The sequence below is a fragment of the Mesocricetus auratus genome, unplaced genomic scaffold (genome assembly GCF_017639785.1).
Source record: "Mesocricetus auratus isolate SY011 unplaced genomic scaffold, BCM_Maur_2.0 Super-Scaffold_100009, whole genome shotgun sequence".
In the NCBI taxonomy this organism is placed as follows: Eukaryota; Metazoa; Chordata; class Mammalia; order Rodentia; family Cricetidae; genus Mesocricetus; species Mesocricetus auratus.
In genome coordinates, this window is record NW_024429193.1 from 32489780 (window position 1) to 32508182 (window position 18403).

Genomic DNA, 18403 nt, shown 5'->3' on the forward strand with positions numbered 1-18403 from the left:
AAAGCCTTAGTGTTACAGGGATAAAATGCCAACTAGATTATGAGGACCCAATATAAACACAGGAATATAAATATCTCAAAATTTTTAATTGTTCGTCTACTGATATATCTTGAATGTATCATATATTTGCCATGGGAAAATACAGAAAATTATGTTTGATATTTATAAATATAAAATATAAACAAATATAATTAAGTGTTTTCATCTACAGAAAAAAAAAGCTTTCATTAGAAAGTTGAAGTTGAGATTTGTAGAGAATTCAGGGACATTTCCTTGTACTTTTTAGGTGACGATAGATGGCATTAACTCTTTGTTATATATGCCTCCATATAACATTAGCACATATGCCACCATTAAACTTCTCATGTGTTGAAGAAATTAGAGGTGTAGATTTAACATTTGTGGCAATGTGTCTACTGGGTTAGAAGAGAATTAAGGAGAGGGTTAGAAAGAAGAGATAACAGGGAGGTCATCCGTGAGGAAATCAAAAGGTGTCGGAACGGGAGGAGGGAGGCAGTCAGAACAGAGAAGCTGTGAAGGACACAGCAGTACACAGTCTACTCCAGGACAATGACCAGGAAGCTAGCTTCCCATTTGATCAGATACAATTATGTATTTTATCATATATGTTTTATTATTAGCAGGAGTAGAAAACAAACATTCCTATGTGATAGAAAAGAAGAGAGACATGATTAGTTATACATTATTTTTATGATTAACATATTTCAGCACAACCATTTCAGGCATTATGCTGTTAGCCAAACATATTCTAACTGAGAGGCTATAAAAAGCTCTTGAGTAATTATTTTATTGTCTCTAATTTGCACGGGAAAAATGTGGCTCAAGGAAATTCCACAAATTATCTAAGGCCACACAGCTACTGAAAGGTAGGACTGGGACAAGGATGCCTATTTTGAAAAGCCCATTCCCCATTCTGGGACAAGCACTGGATGTTTGGCATCCAGGAAATGTGTATGCAGTGATGAAGACAAGGGAAGGAGGAATGAACTGGTACTCATATCCTGGCTTCAGAAGAAACAGCGTCACTCCAGTGGCTGCACTAGTATCAGGGTATATTCTGATGAGAACACAGCCATGGTCCTTTATTTTAGGGTGACAACAGCTATTTTAACAATTTCATTTCATTCCATGTAGAGTTTTCTCTCGGCTTGTCACATGTATTTCACTGGGAAAAAACAAACAAACAACAACAACAACAACAACAAAAACCAAAAACTATTTGTGAGACCAAAAACTCTTGAGGCTTCTCAGACACAACGCATTTACAGATATTTGCACATTTTGAAGTGTGTATATAGTTTTCTGTCAGGGTTGCATTCCTAAAATTGATTTAGAAAAAAGATATGATATGCACAGTCCACTATGAAGTAATGGCTAGTGTTATTTTTGAGCCCCTCTATTTTCCTCAAGCAAACAGAATTTTCTGCCACCACCAGAAATAGAAGTATTTAATATTATGTCTATATAAATACCTTATGTTTCCTGTAATTTAAAATAAATCGATCAATAAGTCTAGAATATAGGTTACTTTGTATTATTTAAAACAGCAAGATTTTAAAAGCAAGACAATACTAAATGTAAGTTGGCTTTGCTACAGTTTAGGCAAAAAAAAAGAAGTCTGTAAGGTGTATGTGCCTCTGTGTGTGTATGTGTGTGTGTTTGTGTGTGTGTTAAACCAGAAGTACTGTTATTCATGCTCTTCAAATTATGTTTTGGTCATTGTTAAATAGAAACTAAATTTTATTTTGGATGAATTTTGATAATATAACTTTTAAGAATTAGTATCTGATGCAATTAAATACTATTTATGCCTTTAACAAAATGAAGTAGTTGACATTCAGCCTTGTAAGTCGAACAAGGCCCTAAAAGTCTGGAAAGGAATGAAGACGCCATACCTGTATGCTAAAGGGCATGAAAAGGTATTCTAATGTTTAAATAAATGTATGTTGCATAAAACTGAAGACATAATACAAATTCGAAAGAATTACACTAATAAATTCCAAGATGACAGTTCTGAAGTGGGAAGAAATCTTAAAAAGGAATATATTATTAAAGCTGAGATTTCTGGATTACTACAGTTCAGTTCCATTTACTAGACTTCTCCAAGCCTTTAGATGAAGATTAACTAAATAATTAAATACAGTTGCTCACTTCATTATCAAACATAGCAAGAAAAATATACATAATGATTGGAATAACAATAAAATAGAGATAATGGCTATGTTTGAATGATATTTGCTTTCAGATACCGGTGGAGTGGCTCACTGATATATATACGTTATTCAAAGGCAAGAAAATGCAGAAAATTCAATCCATTTCAATGTTAAATCTGGTGATGAGTTGGAAGTTCTCGAGCTCTAGCAATATTATTTGGTATGAAAGAATCCTTTTTACATTCATTTTAGTCCCTTGTGAAGGAAAGAGGATTTTTCTCTAGGTTAAGAAAATAATGATTAGAGTTGAGTGTAGTACTACACCCTTGTAATCCCAGTGCACCAGATGGAAGGGCGGGAGTGTTTGCAGACTGGGCTAGATAGTCATACCAGACACAGAGCAAAAGAAAGTGGCAGAAACACTATAGTATAAGTGGGAGGGAGATGGTGAATAAATTGTAATGGTCTAAATGAATAATTGTAATAATTATTTCACCATTTTAAAGGGACTGTGTCATGTTCTTATATAAGTAACAAGGGTGAGAACTTAGTACCCACAGCTAAAAATGAAACCAGGAAATTATTGTTAGTTATATCAACAAAGAAGAAAACAGCTAACCTTTTCTGATAAAGATCAAGTGCCTTTAAACAGGAATGCCAAGAAAAAACAGAAAATAAAAAAATGTGAAATACAGATGACCCCATTCCACATGGCAAGACCCTGCCGCTGGTGATATGACAGACTTTGGAGATCTCCCATGGAGGGCTTCACCCTTCCTTGGGAGGGGAGGGGGCATGGGGTGAGGGCTTAGGGGACTTGGGGGAGGCAGGGAAGGATGATAGGAAGAGGGAGCTGGGATTGACATGTAAAGCAAGCTTGTTTCAAATTTAAATTAAAAAAAACAAAAAATAGCAAACAAACAAAAGAAATATAGATGACAAGTTAGGTTTACAATATGTAAAAAGATACCAATGCTCTTTTAGAATAGCCAAATTTGATTTGTTTACCTAACCACCACCAAAAAAAAACCTACCTGTTTGTTATCTAATTAATGCAAGAATAAATTCTCACACAATGGGGATGACGGTATTATTTATAACCTTTAGCAAAATTGTTCTGGAAGATGAAGATTTATTTGTGGGTAATGTTCTCAAAATTACCTTGACTGACTGTTCTGGTGAAAATTTACCTTCATGTATCACTAAAAAGTTAAAGTTTCCATAGATCATCATGGACAAATAGGATAAAATTCCCGTTAACATTATTTTATATAGTTTTCAAATACTGTAGGAACCTGTAACTCAAAACAAAAATAGCACTTTTGTCTTAAAATTAACTTGTGGGTTTTATGTCCATGAAATTGGGTTCAAGTTAGGGAAGTAGTGATGTTCAAATAGGTAACTTTGGGGATACAACTTAAATTTTAGAAATATCTTAAAATAGACAGTAAAACTTTATTATAATAGATGTAGTTGCATATATGAAACATCATGCTTTAAAAAGATGGACGTATTTCTTACTTAGAAGGAACAGCGCCTGTTTAGAACTGCATTGCAACTTAGTGTACATTTCTTTTGAGTGCAGCTCATTATTTAGAATAATGAACAAATATATATAAATGCTACATCACTGCCAAGGTGGGAACCTTGGTAATGTAGTAAGATAACGGGCCCATTAAAGATAGCCCTCATCTATTGGGATACTGCAGTTCAGAATCACACGCTTCTGTCTTACTGGAGCTCTCAAGAGACCATGTTGGAGTTTTCTGAGGATGGCATGCCCTTGTGATGACTTGGAACTTGTGATGAACATGATCCCTCCCTGCCCCACAAGGGAAAGATGGACCAACAGAACCAGAAAATGATACTTACAAACATTAGCCCTTAATTCAGACAGTGGGTTAGATCTGACTTCATTTATAGACACTATAGCACTTATCTTTTCCTCAAATTTTTAATTGGTAACTTGCATATAGTCATAACATTAGTGATGTGATGTCCTGGAAGCTGGTTAACAGAGAAGTGAGCTGCATGATGACCCCCAGACAAGAAACTGGATAGTGCCAGAAACCCATATTTTGTTTCCAAAAGCCTTATGTAAGGATTAATGCTAATAACTGCCAATGCGTGCATATGCTTTCATTTTATGGAAAACATTGAAGGGGATTTATTCACAGTCCTCTCTTGACAATCACAAGTGTACGAAAAGGAGAAAGCTGCGCGGTTCGCCTTTGCTACTTAACAGTGACTCAGTGCCATGTTCTCTTCGCGGATGCTATCTCACTTTCTGCAGCTCCTGTCTCAGCCAGGAGGGCAGAGGCTGCCCCAGCCTGTGCAGCAGCTTCGAGAGCTCCACATTGTGATCCCGGTAGTAATTGGAGAGGAACGTTCTGGACTGGAAACAAAAGGAAGACTTGAAGGACACGCTTAGTTCATCAAGTATCTGCATTTTGGAAATAGTGTATCACATATGTGTCTACAAACTGCTCGTTGACTATTTTTTTTTCCTGAATCACACATTTTACATTTTTAGAAATTCTGACTAAACCATAGATGTAATGCAATGAGGTGCACGTGAGTCCTGGGAGAGTTAACTACCGTTATGGCCCTTGCTCATGTGCAGAGAGGAAACTGAAGGGTAATACCAGAGAGTGAGGAGGCGTTAATGAACAACCGAATGTACAAGAATGAGTGAGATAAAAATATACAAATTTCCTTTAAAAATTATTCCTTATACTAAACATTTAAAAAACATATCTGTCTGTAATGAGTAAAATTACCGATTATAAGAATAACTGGCTACAACACATATTTGACGATTGTATTCAGGATTTCTCTCTTTATTAAATATTATACATAATAGCTCTGAAACGCTTCCTTGTAACTCTTTTAGATGCCACAGCAACCTGAAGTGTTTGGGCTTTTTAAAGACCCTCCCCCCCCCCGTTTTTAGTTGTAACATGTTTTTCAAGATTACTTCTATTTATATGCATAAATGTGTGTTTCTGTTTATATTCTCACATGTACTCAGGTATCTGGAGAGGCTTGGGACACTGGATAGTTTGGGGCTCTGCTGGAGTTGCAGTTATGCTCTTACCTGATGAGCTATCACTCCAGATCCCAGATAAATGAGTGAATACACACACACACACACACACACACACACACACACACACACACACTTTCATAAAACAGAAAATTGTTAACTTGCTTTTTCTCCACCAAATTCTTCATACAACAACCAAGTAAAGTTATCTTTTTCTGTTTTATTTTCTGTCTCCCATAAAACTGATCAATACTTTCATGTGCAAATATTCATAGTTATCAAAGTTTTCTATTGCAAAGAAATGCCACCATCTCTCCTAAGCTCTTCTCAACATTTTAAACACAAATGAATTTCTTTCTTCATAAAACTCCCCTAGCAACTTTTGTGTATACTGTGGAAATGGAGTTAGGACAATTACATTTCATCTTGGACCATTCGCCAAGCATTTCATTATGTTTCTTCCCTTAAAGCAGATGGTAAGCACTTCAAATGGGGAATAAGATGTTTACAGTAGTGGGAATGCTACATTGATGTTTCAGGCAGATTAAAGTGATTTCTGAAACCCTTTAGAAATTACTGAGTTCAAAAGTATATTAAGGACTTTCTGGCACTTATATCACCATAGCAACACATGAAGAATGCATCCTGCCCTTGCCCACCTTGCCTTAGGAGAAATGCTCACAATCTCTGGCTGGTTTCCAGTCGCCATCTCTAATATAATTCGTCTTTCACATACTACGATTTCTATTATTTTTTGTCTTTTTTAGTTTAATTTATTATTATTTTGTGCTCTTGTTATAACCCTATAGCCCTAACTAAATTATTCACCCTATAATGAATTTCAGTAGCTATTTAATCCTTATATCTTTTGCATAGCTTAGCTAATGTCAGACATGTTTTTGTTGTAAGACGTATGTACACTGGTTAGTTTTTGTCAACTTGCCCAAACCAGAGATATTTCTGAAAGAAGGAACATTAACTGACAAATTGGCTGCATTCAATTGGCCTGTGGGCATGTCTGTAGGGCATTTTCTGACTTTTAATTGATGCGGGAGGGCCCAGCCCACTATGGGATGTGCCAGCCTTGGGCATGATGGCCAGGACTGTAGAAGATGGTAACTGAGGAAGCCAAGGGAAGTAAGCCAATAAACAGCATCCTCCATGGTCTCTTCTTCAACCTCTGCCTCCAGGTTCCTGCCTTGGCTTCTTTTAGTGTTGGAGTGTGACCTGGAAGCTGTAAACTGAAATAAACCTTTTTTTCCTCTAAGTTGTTTTTTAGTTGTCATGCTTATCACAGAAATATAAAGCAAGCTAAAATAGTATGCACTGAGTACATTTTTTGAATACTTGGTTTTTTTTAATACCATTGTTTACCAAACTATTTTTAAGTGCCTTACAGTATGGAAAGGAGTTATGTTTTAGTATATAATTATGTCTGAGTTGAATTCTAACAGAAAAAATTTCTAATGACATATATCAGTTCTTTCCCTCTCTAACATCTTCTAAGTTATAAAAAACTATTGATGGCAAAGAAAGACCAGCAAAAAAAAAAAAAAAGAAAGAATCAGATTTCTCTTCCTCATTTTCCAACAGAAGTGTCTTTTTATCAGTGTAACTCAAGAAGCTAAGCAAACATTACCTCTGGATCCATGGGTGGGTATTTTCGGCCTTTGCTCTTCCCAAGACATTTGGTCTTTCCTCCTTCCAGTAGTTGACACCAAAAGCCCTTTTGGGGATCAAACCTAAAAGATATAAAACACATAATAATTACAAATCATATTCAAAACATAGCCTTCCCAGTCAGATGAAAGGGCTACACTTCTGTTTGCCTGTTGCTTTAATTCAATTCATTTCTACAGGTGAGAAATGACAATAGATATTAAAATTTATATATTTTGCTATATAGTTTCAAGCAGTTCTACTGTATAGGAAAAGGCACACAGATCTGCAGTACAATTTCCTATTGAAATTGTTGTGGTCCATATTTTAGTTATGAATCTAAAATAAAGCAAAGAATTAAACATTAATATTACAGCCTACATATAAAAAGGCCTTTGGATATTTTGTTTCTGATGACTGTGATTTCAATGACAAAATGTATTAAAAGATTTCTTTGAAATCAATTAATGGGTTTCATTAATGAGACTTAATTCCATATAGGTACACTAATCTGAGTGTAGGATAATTAAGACTTTCAATTTGAAAAAAAATATTGTAGTCTTTCCTACAGTTAATTTTTTTTGCCTTTCAATTAGAAAAAATACTGTAGTCTTTTCTACAGTTAATTTTTTTAAATGTTCAAAAATTAAATAAAAAATGTTACAAAATAGTATTAATCTACTTCTTAAGGTTTTTTGTTTAATCCTTGAAATGAACTTGGAGTTTGTTTTCATAATTAAAAATGCTATGACATTCAACAATATCACATTGTGCTTAGAAAGAATAAATTTTTTCTGCATAAAATATCTTTATTTAATGAATTCCTGTGTCTTTAAATATTTTTAAATGAGTAAAGATGTAACTCATTACAATATCTTCAGATCTGAGACATAGGCACTACAACTGGTGAATCAAATGTAGCCCTCTTCTTGTCTGCTGCTGAAGGCAGGCAATCCTGTTGGGCGAATCTTGTAGTTGTAAATCTCTACTTAAATGCTTCTACATGCCACATGCTATGCAGCACATGAGTATCTGACTGTCAAATTGGCAGATACTTCAGATCTATACAGATTTGATACTGAGAAATTTCATGAAATGGGTTTTTGTTTTGTTTTCTGTATTTTGTTTTTCAAGTCAGGTTTTCTCTCTAGAAAAGTCCTGGCTGTCCTAAAACTGGCTTTGTAGGTCAGGCTGGCCTCAAACTCACTGATGTCCACCTGTCTTGCCTCCCAAAGATTCAATATGTGTGCCACCACTGCCCAGAGAGACACTTGTTTTTAAGAAAACCAAGTATATATTTTTCTGGGTGGAGCACTGCATGAATAGCAACATGTTAAAAACCACAGCCTTTGGAAATACTCATTTAAAGAGAATGTAAAGGGTATGAAGGAATGCCCCTTGAGTCTTTGAAATCCATGCTATGCCAAGGCAGAATAACTGAGTTAGACATTGGTGTGTTTCTGATACCACTTCTTTGTGATAAACTTCTGTGTGCTACACAAAATCACAACCAGTTGTAGACTGAGATCCACAATGTGGAGATCTTTTCCCTTTCACCTTCTTTGGGGGACCATACATGTCTCTCTTAGGGTCCTCCTTGTTTCTTAGCTTCTCTGGAGGTGTGAATTGTAGGTTGGTAATACTTTGCTCTATGTGTAAAATCCATATATGAGTGAGTACATACTATGTTTGTCTTTTTGTGACTGGGTTACCTGGAGGGAGGGGAGAGGAAGCTAGGAGAAAGAGAAGTAGAGAAGAGAAGGGGAGAGAAGGACATGAGGGAGCAGGAAGGTTGAGTTGGAGGAAGAATAGAGGAGAGCAAGATAAGAAATGCCATAATAGAGGGAGTCATTATAGTTTTAAAAAGAAATCTTGCACTAGGGAAATGTCCAGAGATCTACAAGGATGACACCAACTAACAATCTAAGCAATAGTGGAGAGGCTACCTTAAATGCCCTTCCCTAATAATGAGATTGATGACTGACTACCTTATATGCCATCCTAGAGCCTTCATTCAGCAGCTGATGGAATTAGAAGCAGACACCCACAACTAAACACCGAAATGAACTCTGGAATCCAGTTCCAGAGAGGTAGGAGTCATGAGCAAAGGGGTCAAGACCAGGCTGGTGAAATGCACAGAAGCAGCTGACCTGAACAAGGGGGAACTCATGGACCCCAGACTGATAGTTGGGAAACCAGCATAGGACTGATGCAGACACCCTGAATGTATCAGTGAGGAGGCCTCGACAATCTATGGGGCCTCTGGTAGCAGATCAGTATTTATCCCTAATACGAATGGACTTTGGGAACCCATTCTACAAAGAGGGATATTCTCTCAGCCTAGACACATGGGGGAGGATATGACAGACTTTGATAGGGAGTTAGTGGGGCACAGGAGAGGAGGGGAGGGAAAGGGAACTGGGATTGACATGTAAAATGATCTTGTTTCTAATTTAAATAAAAACAATATATATATATATGAGATCCACCATGTGATTGACAGTGTAGTGACCACAAGTTTTTTTAAAGTCTTTTTTTTAATTTTTAAATTTAAATTAGAAACAAGGTTGCTACACATGTCAATCCCAGCTCCCTCTCCCTCTCCTTCCCCTCTTCCCATGCCCTCCCACCAACCTCCCATCCCCCCTCCCTCAATCCCCACTCCTTTCCCCAGGGAGGGTGATGCCCTCCTTGGGAGGTGTCCATAGTCTTTCTTTTCATTCAGGGCAGGGCCTAGGCCCTACCCCAAAGTCCAGGCTGAGAGAGCATCTCTCATTGTGGGATGGGCACCCAAAATTCATTTTTATGCCAGGGATAAATACTGATCTACTACCCAAGGCCCCATAGTTTGCCTAGGCCACCTCACTGACACCCACATTCAGAGGGTCTGGATCAGTCCCATGCTGGATTCGCAGCCATCAGTCTAGGGTTCAAGAACTCCCTATTGTTCAGGTCAGCTGTTTCTGTGGGTTAAAAAAGCCCAATCTTGACCCCTATGCTGATCATTCCTCCCTCTCTGTCACTGAGTTCCTTGAGTTCAGTGACCACAGCTTTTCTGAAGGTAAAAAAGCTGAGAGGTCACAGTTGCCAGTGCTGAGACTGAGTGTGGTTAATGACAGATACCCTCAAGGCTCAGAGGATGCCATTTCACTGAAGAAAACTAAGCATTTCAAAAAACAGAAGGGTAGAGCACACATTTCTACTGTTGCTAGTGTAACTTTTTAGGCACTGTTTTCTTTGTTAAACAGGAAAATTAACTTAATTAAAACCAGAGGAAAGTGAACAAGGTCATAATCAGAAATGTTTCCCTGGTTTTCTCAGCAAATCATCAACCTACTCACTGTTGGTGGGAGGCTCCTTCTGGTTCTTTGTGGGTCAGTCAAACATCCAGGACTTTGACACACCCAAAGAAGAAACCATGCCACTAACATGTCTGAAACCTCTCTAGTGTGCTGCCCAGTTTCTCAAGTATGTAGGAAACACAGATGCTCACTATCAACACGAGCAGCCAGCCAGCTAGCATTTAGGGTTAAAATTTCAGAACTCACAACTTAGAATCCCCTTGTCATTTCCTGTACTTGCTATGTTGATCCAGCCAAATGGCAGAAGCTGAATTTTTTGCCCCTAATTCAAAGCTAACCAAGCACAAGGAACAGAAAACTGAACAGTAACTACAAGCAGCAGCATAACCACACACACACACACACACACACACACACACACACACACGCACGCACGCACGCACGCACGCACGCACGCACACACACACACACACACACACATTTTTATAGCTTCAATCAGTCCCACTAAGCCAATGAAGAACAAGATGTCCACTGCAATGACCAGGCAAAGATTGATCAGCCGCACACCAGTACTCCAAGCGTGATTCCATTTTGCAAAACAAGAGAGGGGATAGATATCACAGGCAGTGCTTGGCTCATGCCAACCTCCCTGCAAAGCATCGTGACACCCGTGGTTACAGGCAGCTGCGGATGAATTGAATTTTGGTAGAGCCCTGCTGGCAGACACTGCCCTTCACTCTGGGACCTGGAAGGGAAGCAGTGTTGTAGCTTTGACCCTAACAGATCCTTAGACACTCTCATAGTCTCTAATGCTACCTTATTTCTTTGGCTGCAACTTAGTTACAAAAGAAAGGATGTTTGGGATAACTGTTTTGTGTAATGTCAAATGTATGAGAATTTCTGATGAGCACTAATAAGATAGGAAAAATGAAAGAATGTACCAAATAAGAAGGGAAGATTTAAATTTATCTCTATGGGATTTGCTGTATGCATAAAACATGGGAAAGGTTTGCATCTTTGTTGCTCAGCAGATGTTTTAGAAAGATGAAGCGTAATTGACTGGGATGTAAAATTAATTAGTTGCAGAATATTTTGTTGCCCTGGGCCCATTCCTATAACACCACTGCACCTGAAATTTGCCTCTGCACATGTGTGTTCTCTTTTATGGTGAGAGGGAAATTTTCTTTAGTTTCCTTCCTGACCTATTGTTAGAGAAATCTGATCCATGCTGTCCACATTGTACTTGTACATGTCCCCAATTAAAAGGCGATCCATCAGTAGTCAAATAGATAAAAGAAGACAGAATCATTTCCAACCCGAACTTTCCAAGCTGCTCCCTGTGTATCACAGGCCTTCCTCTAGTTTGCTCTAATTTCCCAAGAGGAAAAAACAAATTCGGTCTTCTGTGCAAAATGAGATGAGAGCATCGGTAGCACGATGGCCCTAAACAGCATTTTCTGTCTTGGGATGAGAATATTTAACCATGTTAAGGCAAACTACACTGGTAACAAAGTTGAGGTTTACAGACCCATACTGACAATATGTTCCCTCTCTGGTTGTGTGAGGGCTCAGGGTAAGTCGTAGGTTTTTCTTGTTCTGCAAAGCAGGTGTTGTTAAGTCGGAACTTTGTTCAAACTGGGGAATGAGTCATCCTGCATACCAAAGACCATTTTTAAACTTGCGGTTTTTGTGACCCTCACTGTTAGGGTTTTAGTTCCACTTATTGTGTAGCTATCTTCATAGATGGTAAGTCTAACAGACTGATCTCTAGGTTAGAGCAATTCAGTGTTTTATGGTTTTACCTTAACAGGCATGTTATTGTGAACATAAGGTTCAAAGCCTTTTCAGATAGTTGTTAAACCACGCTTAAGACATGAGTTGACTGACATGTGACTTCATTTATTATGCTAAGCATCACAAGAGTAGTTAAATTTTGTGATATGTGAGATACATTAAAATCCATATATTTTGTACTTCTTTATAAACTCTCCTCATAATAATGAATTTTCAGGTTTATTGAGCCTTAAGCAACTATTTTCAGTGAAAAGGACAGAACCATTACCTAGGCTACCGCTGAGAAGGGCAAGATATGCCAACATCAATAACTATTAATGCAAAACACATTATGGGAAGCTCTGTCTACTCAATAAGCAGGGGCATGCCTTGTGCGGCTGCTATTTCCATGTGTAGGTAAGAACTTCATTAGGATTGTTTTAGCGGATAAGGAAAAACCCAATCTCATTACTGCTTTTCCTGTCCCTCCATTACCCTCTCTAATTGTCTAATTGCTGAGTCTAATCTTCTGTGAACTGGGAAATTATGTAATCAGGCTTGTTAGAATTTTGTCTAAAATTTAATAGGCTTTATATCAGAGCTTGGGGGAGTCTTGTAGGAGTACAGCATGTGCCCTTTTAAAGTGTTTCAGCCGGCTGGAGCACTTCTCTTTGTTAACTTGTTTACCCCATTTTAAAACTACTTGAATAGATAGTTCTGTGTTCCTGATATGAGGGCAACATATACACTATTCCACCTGCCTTTTGTAATGTAGCACATCCCTCCTTGCCAAGATATGTAGTTGCATCTCCATCCCTTGAATTTGGACTTGATTTACTTACTGGTATGCCCAACAGAATGAAGCATGAAGCAAGGTCTGTAGCTGTCAAGTCTAGGTCATAGCAGCCATGGGGATCTTAGATCACATGGTCCTTCTTCTTTATATTCCTTTTTAGAAAGCAACCAGTTCAGTGTGAAGAAACCAAGGACAGAGATTTGCTACATGGAGAGTCTTCATGCTACTGAATTCAGACCTTGACTGAGTAACCAAAGATGTGAGTTAAGGAGCATCCAGATAATTTCAGTCCTTGGTCATTTGTGCCATAACCAGATACTCAAGTCTTCCCGGGATGATCTTACATATCAATTAGTAAAAACCAAGCAATTCTGAGTGCATTCTTTATTAATCTCTGACCCACAAAATCCATGATCATAGCAAAAGCATTGCCATCATGTGTACTAGGTTTAATGATGGTTTGTGGTACAATAATAGATTGCTACACTGCATGATTCCATTTGGCTATAAGCATTCTAATACATGAATAATAAAACGTTTTTCTGTAATGGTGTCCACTGAGGCTAAAACTTTCCATCTTGAAGACAAACTTCTTAAGACATGAGATAGGAAAAGTAAGATAAAACAACAGAATACTTTGAGACAGGGTGTTTACAGGGAGATGAAACAACAGGAGAAGTGAAAGTTTGCATCCTTGGAGGAAGTCCCTTAACACATAAAATAAACAACTCAGAATAGGTACAGGGAGTCCTTGAAACTGAGCAGATTCATTAGGCTCATCTCCCCACAAAAGTATTTAAGTATATCTGAAAGTGGCTGTCAGAGAAGCTTCAGTGTTTGAAGACACAGACCAAGCAGCCTAGCAGAAGCAGAGACCAGAGAAACAGCCTGGGACAAAAGGTATCAGTCCAAATGCCTAAAAGAAATATAAAGACCAACTGAGCTACCTGGAAAAGGCTTGGGTCAATTGAAGCACCAGGAATGGACACTTCTAACTTGTAGAGCTGTCTGCTGACTGTGGAGTACACTCCAGGTTTCCAGCTTTTGTCAATTGTATTGGGACAGATGTTTAGTGATAACAGTTGTCTTTGAGGTATTTCTGCTCCTCTATTAACCACAATAAAGCTCATTGGTTCACCAAAGTGGACTTTAGTAATACCTATACTTTTGTCTGTTGTTAGTTCCCTATCTGGGATACGTAGATGTTTACTCATATCTTGCAAGGAATAGCACCACACAAACACAAATATGCATCTCCAAATCTGTACTAAATATTGTTTACTGTTTCACAGGGAATTATGACTTTTCATATTTCATTTCTGTTCTGTTCTGTTCTGAATTTTTTAAGACAGGGTTTTCTCTGTGTAGCTCAGGCTTTTCTGGAACTTGATCTATAAACTAGGCTGGCCCTGAACTCAGAGATCTGCTTGCCTGTGCTGGGATCAATGATTTGTGCCGCCACTGCAGACCCATGTTCCACTTGTAACTTGTTCTAAGAGGACAAATCATTTTCACCCTGAAACTTCAGTGTTTAGGACACTGTACACAAAGCATATATACATGTATGTATGTATTTATTTATGTATGTATATGTACATATGTATGTATTTATTTATGTATGTATATGTACATATAATATCGAAACAAATTTATATTGGAGGAAAGCTCAAAAATGATATTTATCATAATATAAAATACTAAGTATACTTTAATATAAAGTAGTCCTATTGTTCAAAAGAAGATACCTTATGAGTAATGAGACTATTTCTTTGTGTCTGAGTAGCAGAATGATGTATAAATTCATAGCTAGTATTAATGATGCTATATAAATACAGACCAGTGATAATTTATGATGACAAATAATGGAAGTGAAATCAAGCATGAGAATAGACTCACGTTAGTGCTTCAGAGTAATTATAATGAGGTGTAACTCCTAGAAACTTCTGGACTTCATCCATCACAGTAGCTGGGTCAGATCTCAGCTGTTGTCCATCAATAATTAGCAACTGCAAAGACAAAAATAGTCAACTGTGAAGAACAAAACTGAATTAAATTGACTAAGCTGCCCCTTTTGACCTCGTATGGCATTAATAAGTCAGGCCACTTTGAATGAGAAGAAAACATGTACTCTATGGAATACATTTAAGTGTTTTTCTTCTTGCTTCTTTCCCAACGAATAAATAATTTAAATTTTCCACAGAAATTATTTTTGTGTTGGTGAATTATTAAGCCAGTTTGTTTTTAAGCAGAAGTAAATGCAAATGTCTGTAGCATTGCAATTGTAGTATAGACAGGGGTTTCTCATCTCTAGTGTATATTACCAGCTAGCCAACCAGACTACTAACATCCCTAACCTCGAGGCCTATGGCTCGAGTCATTACTCAGGTGAAAGTATCCCATCTATTGTTACAAACCATAACTGAGAGGAGAATCAGAAATGAGAGGAAAATGTTTCTGACTTGGGTCCTTATGGTAGAATATGAAACTTGCCCAAGTTTAAAGACAGCGTATCAAAGTCCTTCGGGAGCTTAAATTACGCTATGGGCTGAAGTGAAGAACATGGATATTTTTCTCAGATGTTACTGTGGTTCTATTCCATGTCTAAGCCCCTTCTCTTTATGTTTAAGAACCTCTTCTTTCCCAGTAAGGTTCTCATATGGCAGAGAAGCAGAATGAATCCATGTGGGTACTTCTACAAAGTCTCTGACTAGTTGGCTTCTCTACCAGTTGTTGAGAGTTGTCAATATTGAATTATATGACATTCTCTTGGAAAAATGTATTCCTTGATAACAACTGCTCATCAAAGAACTCTCCTAACCATGTGCTTCAGAGCTATCTAACTACATCGAATGGTATTGGTAAAGTAAAAATATAGCCTCTATTGCTATCCGTTATCTGTGAATCTCATCCGTGTGTGTCAGGGCAATACAATCGTGATATGATAAGTGAAACCCGATTTCATACAATTACCTGGGAAGTAGCAAAGTAGGTCAGCCATCTTTCTATGTGTACTGCATACCACCCAGGTACCAGACATCTCCTCTGCAAGGTTTTTAAATCAGGTGGGGCCCAATGTCCTGTTGTGATGACTTCATAGAAATTGAACCTCAGGGCAGCTGGATCTTCATGGGATCGCTGATGCTTTAAGGGAAAAGTAAAGTGTAGAGTTAAATTTGTTTTTTTTAATGTTTGCATAATTTTGTTCTCATATGTACCTATGCATTTGGCACATTGCGTATTTTAAATAGCAGGATTTCAGTAAATATCAAGTGATATGCAGATATATTTAGGGTTGATTTGCTTTTAAAATATATAGGCAAAAGGCAGACAGAGTGAAAGGATTTTCTACAAGAGTCTGATTAGAAAGGAAAATATGCTAGAAACAAAAGTTAAGTTTGATAAGCAGAAATTTAGATGGACAGGGGTGGTCTCACATATTGCCTGGCCTACTGTGCTGTGGTGATCAGAGACCCTGGCTGGAAACCCACTCCTCCATCAGCCTGGGAGCAGGCAGCTTTGAGACAATGTTTACTGAAAACAATCCAATGCCATAGGCTCCTGATAAGGGCTGGCTCACTGAAAACACCCCGACTTTGATCCCCCCCCCCCCCCATGGCTAGCTACTTCTTCCTGCTCCCTGCTGTTCCAGATTCTGGTACCAGAGATTTAACCACCAGCCAGGAGGAAAGAGGAGAGGTGTGTGAGAGGTTGTTGGAGATTTGTGTGTGTATGTATGGCAGAAGTTTTTCTGAAGGGAAGCGTTTTCTTTGTTTTTTTGTTTGTTTGTTTGTTTGTTTGTTTGTTTGTTTGTTTTGGGAAGTTCTCCTAAGCCGATTTGGGGAGCATAAAGTTTTCTTAACGCAACCGACTGGTCTCTGTGTCATCAATCCCGACCACCTCACCACATTCTCGGATACAGGCTGCGCAGCAGGCACGGCAATGTGCCTTCCCAGCTCCTTCTGATGGTTTCTCTGTGTGGCAGATCCTATATATGCGGACACCTCAGATTCTGATGCCTAACCATTGCTTAGATACCATACTCAAGCTAAGCTTGTCTGAAGTGCTTTTGTGCTCTATGGGTCTCCACCAAATATTTATGTCACTCCTTCTTTTCAGTATCAAAGCCTAGTAGTTTTTCACATAAAACTATCATTTGACAAAATAATAGAGCCCAGCTAAATGAGAGACAAATTTAATAGTGCAGATGTTTGAAAATGTGTTCTTCTCATTTGAAGAACATCAACAAAAAATAGTAACAGATTCTGAATATGAACAGATGTGAAGCATAATTGTTGTCTTTAAAGAAATGAAGCCTAGTATGAGAGACAGTAGAGTAACAGATAATAGCAAAGTCATATATTTGACTAATGTATAAGAAGCTTCTTAATGGTGATAACCACCAATAAAGGAGTAATGCAGACTGGGAAATGTAGGAAACTTTAATAATGGTTGAAGCTTTTGAGCCAAAGTGTTTTTTGAGTGAAAAATTTCAGTAATCATAGGATAAGTAAATAAACAGGGAAAATTCAAGGTAAGTCTGAGTTAGGTATATAAGGTGTGTGTATATAAATAAACTGGTGTTGCAGAATATAAAAAAGTTAATGTGGAAAAAAATGCGACCTAGAAAAAGCATGGTGGTATACAGGTATTATGCCTGGCAATAGATGGGTGTTTTATTTTATAAGTAAATTTTACATGTAAATTATTCTAGACAAGTCAAGATAGTTTGGTGAAGGGTTAAAGATCAGGAGTGGAAAATAACTTCCTGATGAGTGAAACTATAATTTGTTTTATTTATCATGCTGAATACATTCAGATGACATAACCACTCTAAACAAAAAAACGTGTAGAGATTCCGTAATTGGAAAAATAATTGCCAATAAGCAGTATATGCATATTAGTAGAGTACAGCTGGGCTAAAATTTCTGTTATAAGCAGTAGCCAGAGTATGTTCAATCTGCTCTTATTGACTTATGTAAGTTTAGCGTCAGATTTTCTTTATATGCCTGCAACTAAGATTAGCATAAAAATATGACCAGAAAGTCACAAAGGAACATATTTTATGGAAAAATAGCACTTTAGTTCCTCTGTGAGGTCCATTATAAAAATGTGGGATAGAAATTACAGTGGCAGGTGACGTTCGTGCTGGTTTCTGACTTACACCTGCTGAGCTACAGATTTATGGCCCTTACTGGAAGGACGGGTCTAGCTAAGTAATAGGCTACATTATTTTGAAATGTGGAGCACTTTGGGGCCATGGCTTCAGCAATACAGGCAATAAAAAGTATTATCAGAAAAATAATTCCCTTAAACCTGTGTATCCAAAGAATTTATTTGGAAAGTAGTCACAGATAAGCACTGTATTGTATACATTCTATTTCATTCAAGTTATTTAATCTATATAAAACATTCATTTCGGTCTACCCTAAATAGATTAAACATTCGGCATTCTCACAATATCTGAATTTAAAATTTTTAATTAAAGTTTTCACCTCAGTGTTTTGATATTTTTAATTAACTCTATTATAAAAGCCTTGCAAGTAAGAAATTTCACACACCCAAATTAACCAGACATAAAGTCTATACATCTTAATGAACTTCTATACAGTTAAATAGAAATTCTGAAGCTGTGGGACTTCATATTTGATTTTAC

The 18403-nt window shown here is 37.5% G+C and overlaps 1 protein-coding gene across 3 annotated transcripts in view; it reads right to left on the minus strand.

The window, feature by feature from the left end:
• Window positions 1-613: 613 nt before the first annotated feature.
• Window positions 614-18403, minus strand: part of Ndst4 (N-deacetylase and N-sulfotransferase 4) — a 300475-nt gene continuing 282685 nt past the window's right edge. For all 3 annotated transcript variants that reach the window (XM_040751907.1, XM_040751906.1, XM_040751908.1), the window contains 4 exons: window positions 15721-15891; window positions 14647-14756; window positions 6860-6962; window positions 614-4569 (listed from right to left, as the gene is read on the minus strand). In XM_040751907.1, the coding sequence (XP_040607841.1) occupies window positions 4450-4569; window positions 6860-6962; window positions 14647-14756; window positions 15721-15891 (504 nt within the window). In that variant the 3' untranslated portion in view covers window positions 614-4449. The remainder of the gene's footprint in view (window positions 4570-6859; window positions 6963-14646; window positions 14757-15720; window positions 15892-18403) is intronic.